The sequence below is a fragment of the Phaseolus vulgaris genome, chromosome 1 (assembly GCF_000499845.2).
Source record: "Phaseolus vulgaris cultivar G19833 chromosome 1, P. vulgaris v2.0, whole genome shotgun sequence".
NCBI classification, from domain to species: domain Eukaryota; kingdom Viridiplantae; phylum Streptophyta; class Magnoliopsida; order Fabales; family Fabaceae; genus Phaseolus; species Phaseolus vulgaris.
In genome coordinates this window covers 493,004-501,506 of record NC_023759.2, presented here as the reverse complement: position 1 = coordinate 501,506, position 8,503 = coordinate 493,004, and the positions used below count along the sequence as shown (strand labels likewise).

At 32.5% G+C, this 8,503-nt stretch overlaps 2 protein-coding genes across 4 annotated transcripts; both read right to left on the bottom strand.

The window, feature by feature from the left end:
* Positions 1-334: 334 nt before the first annotated feature.
* LOC137816345 (protein SPA, chloroplastic) lies at positions 335-3,638 on the bottom strand. The gene is made up of 5 exons (XM_068619444.1): positions 3,281-3,638; positions 3,091-3,174; positions 2,948-2,999; positions 1,457-1,613; positions 335-523 (listed from the first exon to the last, which is right to left on the bottom strand). Exons 1-5 carry the CDS (start codon positions 3,428-3,430, stop codon positions 502-504), a joined length of 465 nt encoding a protein of 154 aa, XP_068475545.1. The 5' UTR covers positions 3,431-3,638; the 3' UTR covers positions 335-501.
* Positions 3,639-4,935: 1,297 nt separating this feature from the next.
* LOC137816342 (sm-like protein LSM5) lies at positions 4,936-7,870 on the bottom strand. Of its 3 annotated transcripts, none has more exons than XM_068619440.1 (6): positions 7,716-7,868; positions 7,511-7,601; positions 5,976-6,031; positions 5,748-5,871; positions 5,408-5,480; positions 4,936-5,241 (listed from the first exon to the last, which is right to left on the bottom strand). In XM_068619440.1, exons 3-6 carry the CDS (start codon positions 6,007-6,009, stop codon positions 5,209-5,211), a joined length of 264 nt encoding a protein of 87 aa, XP_068475541.1. In that variant the 5' UTR covers positions 6,010-6,031; positions 7,511-7,601; positions 7,716-7,868; the 3' UTR covers positions 4,936-5,208. The 3 variants fall into 3 exon arrangements, with proteins under 3 accessions (XP_068475541.1, XP_068475540.1, XP_068475539.1); XM_068619439.1 differs by lacking the exon at positions 7,511-7,601 and adding an exon at positions 6,766-6,817 and having other exon boundaries at positions 7,716-7,856; XM_068619438.1 differs by lacking the exon at positions 7,511-7,601 and having other exon boundaries at positions 7,716-7,870.
* Between the last annotated feature and the right edge of the window lie 633 nt (positions 7,871-8,503).

The following is an 8,503-nucleotide window of genomic DNA, read 5'->3' as shown; positions in this document are numbered from 1 at the left end:
AATCTTATTTAGATGAAACTATTGATTTGTTTAAATAAATTATTTTATTTCTAAAATAAAATTATTGATTTGTATGAATATATTTGATAATGATATGTGTACACTTAATTTTAATAGTTTTATTAATAATTACTAGAGCAACTCTGGTACTTTTAGTCCAACCCATATGCACCTTAAAATGCCTCTAAAAATGTAATTTTAAGCATTAAAGCAATAAAAACATAATAATGAAAACTTTGAAAAGAATTTGAAATAACGAATTTTTGATAGAATGTGTAGATGTACAATGTTTGGATTAAATTAGAAGATGATAAAAAGAATAACATTCAAGACAGAGCCTAATAATATGATATCACTGATTAAAATGTAAACAAATCAAAGGATGAACATGGTTTTTGATTTTGACAGTTGCATTAGGTGTGTACTCATATCAGAGAAATTAAATAAGTACATTAACCTCATATCAGATCCAAAATCAGAGCCAATTAGTCTTAGCTTGCCTCAGTCATCATCTTTGAATTCTCTGATTAATTTGAAGCACAAAACAGCAGTCAACAACAGTACAATACAGAAGACTTGAATTGAACACTTTTCTATAAACAATTATCATCAGTTTATTTTGCAGAAGTGACTAGTGGTTTTACTATAAGATGCACTAACCAAATCAATGCTCATGTTTTTGTTGAAGAATAGTTTAAGGTTTCTCAAAACCATTGATCTTTTTAGCCTCTTATATGCTGACTCATTCCTTAAAGTACAGCCTTATTTTTATTGCAGAGAATGTTGATTGAAAATTTTTCCATGGTATGCATATTGACTAAATTTGTTCTTGGTAATTTTGAAGACAGTTTTTATTAAGAAATGAACTTTAAATCTAACTCAAACTTACAAAACTGGCTTAAAATGTGAGGTTTGTACCCACTTATATACTATGAAAAGTCATTATCTCTAGTCGATGTTCTCCAACAGTTTCAGAGACATTCTTTCGTAAACAGAGAGATTTTAAGCGGGAGGAAGATAGGGCATATGTACTGCAATTTTAGCAGAATGTCAGAGGAAAATGATTTTAAAGTAAAGATGAGAGATGTAACATCACAGTTGAAGTATTTGGGATCAATAATTCAAAATGATGAAAGATTGTTAAGGATGCACACAAAAGATGCAAGTGGATGGCTAAAATTGAAGATTATTTATGATCACAAAATGTCTACTAAACTCGAAAGAAGTTTTATGGGACAGCTATGGCATTGAAAGTTGGACTTTAGAAGGGTAGGGAATATGGTAGGAGTGGCATAATTGAGAATGTTAAAATGAATGTATGACCATACAAGATACAAAACGATTTTAGACAAATGACATGGTATGATTCATGTAGCTGATCTGATCTAATGGAACAAGGCTTTTGCTATTGTTGGTAAATTACAAAGAAAGGGAAATTAGGCTGCAGAATCCATACCTGCGATCAAGGTAACGAGGTTGAATTCCAGATCCTTGACAAGTTGTGCATGTGAGTGAACCAACACCATCACAATTTATGCATCTAGAGACCTCATTCTCACCCCCACCAAGTTCAACTGTCACATTGCCAGATCCCAAGCAAAACCTGCATTTCTCTGGCCACAATATAACAATTCGAACAACATTGGTCAAAAACTTACCAACAATTGAATTCTCAACTTCAGAGGAAAGAAAGAAGTTTAACTGCTAAATCTATGAAATAGCATATCCCTGGCTTGCTGCACTCTCAATTTGAGATGAGACAATCAAATTGTCAAAAATAATGGTTCCTCTCCATTCTCTTTAATTCAGCATAGTTTTTTTATAAAAAAATTCATGTTAGGCATCAACTTGACATCTCAGTTAGGTTAACACTTCAACTAACAACAATCATCTGTCATCATATGAAAACATTCAGCATAGTTGAATTGTTTCCCTTTTCCACTATAGTAAGCAGGTTAGAGCCAATCTTCACACCATAGGACAAAAAGACATATACCTTAAGGACATAATTCTTACATAGATAACAACTGTGTAACCAAGTGTACATTTACAGTACTGTCTGGCACAAATTAAAGAGGTTCAATTTGACGACCTTGTAAACGCTTGTTTGGATAAATTTCCTCATAAACACTTCTAAGAGGACCCTTATATTAGTTTCTCTCGAAGATTATTTTTAACTTTACATAAGTTTATTTTCTTATCTTAAAAGTGTTCACAGAAAATTTTATTCAAACATACCTTTTGTTATATCTGGAATTGTGGGGAAAGAATCAGATTTTTGTGTCATTGAAATAAACACTGATTGATTACATGGAAAATAACGTTTCCCTGTGTTAGCTGCTTAATGGGAACATTCAAAGTGAAAACTGAGGCTCAACCACATTAGAGGGGTCTCATAAGAGCTGTAATTAGGAGGTGTTTGAACCTCAGAGAGTGAATGCCTCCACCTCCTAGGACTTCCAAAAAGGCATTTGGAAGAACTTCTAAAAAGCTATTTTCAGCTCATTTGGGAAGGTTCATGTTAAGAAGAGGGTTTTAAGCCTAACTCAACCTCATAAAAACAGTTTATGAGGTGAGGTTTGCACCCTCACGCCAAGGGTGACAACTCGTGCGTAAGATAATATATTACGGATGGTCCGATAACGACTCGATAGCGGGTGACCTGATAAGTCTAACAAACAATCGCTAGAATAGACTCGAAATGACTCTGATACCATGTTAAAAAATGAACTTTAAGTCTAACTCAACTCCGTAAAACTTGCTTATAAGATGAGATTTACACCCACTTGTAAAGAATGAAATGTGCCAGTCTTTAGTCGATGTTCTCTTATTTGATAAGAACTTTATGAATAACCTTAATTAAGTTAACTAGTCAAACACATCCTTATTCAACAATTACGATTGTGTAAACAGTGTATGCACTCTGATAAAAGATAATAAAACTTACGAGCACCAGATCCACTACACGGGAAGCAGGGCTGCGTGTTTTCTCTCTTAGCCTGCAACAAAGAGAACCTGTGATCAAAACCCAAAAAATCTGATGAAAAATAAAGATACAAAATGGTAAAGTGCAGAGTAAAAACACTTCACAGCATTATCGATTTGGTTTTCATAGAACACTGGAATGCCAATCCCCACAGCCACACTCACAAGTCCTACACTTATAGCCACTACCTGAAACAAACAAACAAATTAGAACCAACAAAAAGAAATCAAGATCATGTTTGTTAGATTGTAGAAACAAGTAATAACTGAAAAAAAGTGAAGTTGAAGGAAGAACCGTGTTTTGATCAAGTTCCAAAGCTCTAATGCGTGGATAAGAAGAGGGTTTTGGTTGAACAAAATTTGTTGCTAATGGCTTGGATTTTAGAGGGCAACAGAGAAAGGAAGAATGGAACTTAGGGAGAGAAAGAGAAGGAGAAAGTGTCATTTCTCACTCCCTTTTCACTTCAATTCAGTTCAGTTCAATCTCTGTGTTTATGTTTTGATGAGTTTTGTGGTATCTGAACTGAATGAACTCAAAAGGAATCGTTGAGAATGGGAAGTGAGGCAATGAAACTTCCAACAACATCATCCAACCAAAACCAGTGGCAGTAACGACCACATAGTCATTGTCCCATCTTACACGTGGCTCTATTATCATCATCATCATCATGCATTTCATTTCAATTGTTTATTATTATATTTTAGACAAATTCTTCTTAGACAATTTTTTTTTAAACTCCATATTTTCAAAAATATAAAAAATACTCATATATTTTGCTTAAGTAAATTTAAAATACAAAATTTGTATTTTGAAGTCTACCATTCAAAATACAATTTTATATTCTTAATTGTATAGTTGTGAAGATGTTCTATTCCAAAATTGTAGAGTTCTAAAGATATTTTCATCAAATCAAATTCTACAATTCAGAAAAGTAAATTATACTTCTCACAAAAAATATGGAGGTGTAGGAAGAAGGTACGGAGGTGCAGGAAGAAAATGTCTAGATTTTATCATCCAAAGCCCATTCTTTTGGCAAGCCCAACTCTAACATTTTTTTTTTGCATCTTTAATAAGATTAAAAATAAATATGAATAAGTCTAATGTATTTTGTTTGAGTAAATAGGTAACTTGGACTTTTAGTGTTATATTTTAATGTTAATGGTACATTTTATCATTTAATTATTATTAGTATTTTTACAACTTTTACCATCTATATTTTCATAATTTACTATTAAAAATTTTAATTCTCGCAAATTATACTGAAATTTTAAATTTCTAGCAACACCATGATGGGTCGTGTCTTTTTAAATGAAACGAGGTTAAAAAAACGACATTTTGCAAACACTTAATAATATGTTATTTTAATTTTTTACATTTTTAAACAAATTAGTGAAATTTATAAGAAAAATGAATACTTTGATGGTAAGACGTGTGACAAAATTAATTATTGTTTGATTATAGAATATGCAATTCAGACTTTATTCCACTTGTAAATTAGTTTTTTAAAAATTGTTTTGAATTTCGGAAGAACGAAGACAGAACTTTATAAAATATTAAAACATAACATTTTTTAAATAAAAAAGATAGCCAAATTTGAATGAAACATCTTTATATAGCTATATTTAACACATTATAAATAGACAACAAGTTAAAAAAGACATTTATATCCTATTTTTGATGTAAAAAACCTACCCATTATTAATAAATAAAATCCAATAATAACCCACCTATATATAGCACCAAAAAGATAAATACTTAGTCATGATTAAAAAAACCCACTTTCTATTACAACCAAACCAAGATTAGAACCACTTGTCATGAAGATTTAACTCAGTTCGATAGAATACGTGAATTTGTGTTATAAATTCTTGACACGTTTAAATCCTATGGATAAAAAAATTATTAAAACCTAATTAGGAATCAAAGAGGAGACCAATTGACTCAATATAGAGAGAATAAAAACTGATCAAAACGGAAATAGGAACAGGAATATAAAGGTGCACACACCTCTGTCATAATCAGTAGGCATTAATTGTTACACTGGACAATCCACCGTTCAACATGATGACAAAAGTTTATGTTATTACACTACAATCATGTATTATAAAAACAAAGTTAAGGAAGCAAAAACTTAGTGGCCAGAATCCTCGTGAAATTATAGGATTTGTGTGCCGAGAACTGGTGTGTTACTACTGGTAATCGAGTAAGTACTTTTCATTCTGTCATTCTGTCTCAGGTGAACCACCGGGGACCAACTGCATTACACCAGATAATAGTTAGTTAGTACCAGTGTAACACTTACGAGGAACAACTGAAAACCATGTTAGATTATTGCCGACACTTTCTAAAGTTGCATGGTGAAATGATTTATTAATACTCCAAATATTTCAGATAATGGAAAATAATTGAATATTGACTTACAATGGCAATGTTGTTTCCATTGAGTAAAATCTGATCGAGCTTGGTTATACGTCTCCCTTCAGCAGTGATCTCACTTTTGTATGAATATAAAAGCAACAAAACAATTCATTTATTACATACTCTAGGCATAGCCATGTGCATACATGAACATATATCGAAAGCTAATACAAATCATGCAGACACAAAAGTCATGGTAACCAACCCCTCTGTAAGTACAAATTCAAACAGTCAAGCTGATAATCAGAAATGCTGCAAAGTTCCTCGAATAACAGAGAAAATGGCAAACACAAAATCCAAATCCAAAAGAGAAAAAAATCAGAAATGCTGCAAAGTTCCTTACTATTCAGTAACATCTTCAAGAACCATGTTGACATAAACATCAAAACCTCTGAGAGTGCCGACAAGCTCCTTGTCACCTTTCATTATCACCCATATTTTTGAACCTATACACCGGTCAATCAACTCTGCATTTTTCCATGCAAATCATAAGTTCTCTTAAACACACTTCAAAGCTACATTGGATTGGTTACAGATAAAAAACCAAAAACAAACTAATGAAATCAGAAACCTGATGGTAGAAGCTGTGAAGGATTATTGGCCATGGAAAATTAATCTTCTCAAAATCTGCGGAGGATACACATAAATAATATAACAAATAAAGAGATGGAAATTTTATTTATCACCAAACAAATGTTGTAAAGAATAAAATGTGTCAGCCTTTAATTGATAGGTAATTAGGATTGTCAGTCAATGATCTGCCAGAACAATGTTAAGAGCTACCAGAAATTATCCATCCTCTCCTAATAAGTAATATTTCATGATGAAAATAGAATTTTAGTAAATTTCATAGTTGAGAGCTATGACAACAACACAGTTGAAAATAGCAGGAAACACAAGGACCAATATGTGTTCTGATAGATCCGCAAAACCTCCGTGATCACACCATGTCCTGATGTTTTACAGCATTATTGAATCTGTATTTAAATACTACCAATACAAGAAACTCTATCCTGAGACATTTTCCCATGATTACCCACTGTCAAGATTGTCTAGAAAACCCTTGCTTGGTATATCAATCAAGACCTACTGATAATTTTGGCACTCAAAAGTTGAAATAGGAAGACCACTGCTGACCCTACTTGATTGGTCTCAAAGATGCGAATAGGACCTTAACCATCCGATCTTGGGTCTCCTCAAAAGGTATCTACACCACCAGTCGTTTTCGTAAAAAAATCTCATCATTACAGACAGTCAAAGTTACTTGGTAAATAACTAAACTAAGAAATCTGTATCTTGACAAACCAGGGTTTAAAAATAAAGCACTATAGCGAAATAGTTTAGTGTAGTGAATCAAATACCAGGCTGAATACCAGATGTAGTGGGTGGGATACCAGAGCTATGCGTTGATTCCTAAAAAAATCATTTGGACAAAGCTGTTAGGGCCTTTGTTAGGGAGGTAATTTTGGCTATTCAATTTCCACAACTGAAATTTACAGCACGTGAACATTTTGAAGAAGACATGTATTTAGAAGACTGAATACTGCTGTATAGGAAACTTATACTCGACTTTTGTTGGTATTTAACCATATGTTTTGTTTAAGACACCAGTGATTTTCTTTTGTTAATTTTGAGTAATTTGTAACACTTTTAGAGAATTTGTATATGTATATAGAGTATTAATTATATAAAGAATAAAAAAAAATTCATACTAGCAACATGTGAAAAAGAAAGTAAAACATAATTAAAAATAAAACAAAATTGATAAGCACCCAAACACTTGGGAACAAACCACACTCAAAAACCTAGCGGATTTCACTCTAGAACACTTGTGTACATTTTACTCAACTCCCCGTTAGTGAGAACCTCCATTAGAAGCCCTTTTCGAGAAACCAAGAACCAGCTCGAATTCCAATTGATAAACACTTGGAAAACTCACCCTCAAAAAGCTAGCAAAAATACTTCATGGAGCATCTTATACTACTCTACAAGAGACTTAGCAATCCAATAACACAGAATTTGCAGTCAGAAATTAACAGGCTGAATTGAATTCCACAATAAAAAGAATTTAATCAACATGAAATTACTGGTCGCATTCTCACTAACAATTTATGAAGCTAGTGTTGTATCAGATAGCAGCAACATCCATTGATCGGGTGAACCAAAACCAGTAAATCAACTCATTCGCAAATAAAACCTAACCTCCATTCACGAATATACAAAAAGCTTAAGACACCATAGCAACCAAACCAAACATTCATTTAATAAAAGCAAAAAAACACCAAAATCATAAAACGATACCAAAACTTACTCGGCAAGAGATGAAAGACAATCACAATGGCAAGTGTAGGTTTTCAGAGAGGGAAAAACAATGTTAGGGTTGTGCGAATTTGAATTTGAATTTGAATTTTAGTTAATAGGAACAGAGTTTCATTCAGATTTCATGTTCGAGACTGTGAGAAACTCAGTGAGAAAGAGAAGCGAATTGGTTGTCATACATTTTGGGCTCGGCCCAAATTCTATTTCCTCTTTCATTTTTACATTCGGCCTTTTCTTCCTCCACCCCCACTATTTAAAATGACTATTTTATCCTTTCTAAAAGTGACTTAGATTATTTTGGATTCTTCGAGAACAAACTTTACAAAATTTCGAATTTTTGAACTACGGAACACATGAAACACATTCTGGAACGGACTGTTTCTTCATGCACCTTCATACCTTCTTTTTTCACCTCCATAAATTTTCGAATTTCTAAAAAGACCCCTATATAATATTCTGGATTACATAATCTAGAAGTCATTTTTTAAATTTGTAATTAGCTTCCAGATTACATAATCCAGAAGCCTTTTTTCAGATGCATGATTACTTTTTGGATTACATAATCCGAAAGTCTTATTTAGCTTCCGGATTATGTAATCCGAAAGTCTTTTTTCAAATAATTTTTCGAATTACATGATCCGGAAACTATTCTATGGGAGTGACACAAAAAGGATAAAAATATATTTTCATGTTGTGTATGGAGGTGGCAGAAGAAGATATGGAGGTGCAGGAAGAAACAGTCTATGGAACGAAACGAGCTTTTCAGAATATAATTTTTGA

Coding starts and splice junctions, on each gene's coding strand:
- LOC137816345 (XM_068619444.1), bottom strand. CDS start 3,430: ATGACACTTTCTCCTTCTCTTTCTCTCCCTAAGTTCCATTCTTCCTTT. Junction 3,175..3,280: donor TGGAACTTGATCAAAACACG/GTTCTTCCTTCA, acceptor TGTTTGTTTCAG/GTAGTGGCTATAAGTGTAGG. Junction 524..1,456: donor CCTCGTTACCTTGATCGCAG/GTATGGATTCTG, acceptor CAAATTAATCAG/AGAATTCAAAGATGATGACT.
- LOC137816342 (XM_068619438.1), bottom strand. CDS start 6,009: ATGGCCAATAATCCTTCACAGCTTCTACCATCAG. Junction 5,481..5,747: donor CTTGAAGATGTTACTGAATA/GTAAGGAACTTT, acceptor TTCATACAAAAG/TGAGATCACTGCTGAAGGGA. Junction 5,242..5,407: donor ATGGAAACAACATTGCCATT/GTAAGTCAATAT, acceptor GGTGTAATGCAG/TTGGTCCCCGGTGGTTCACC.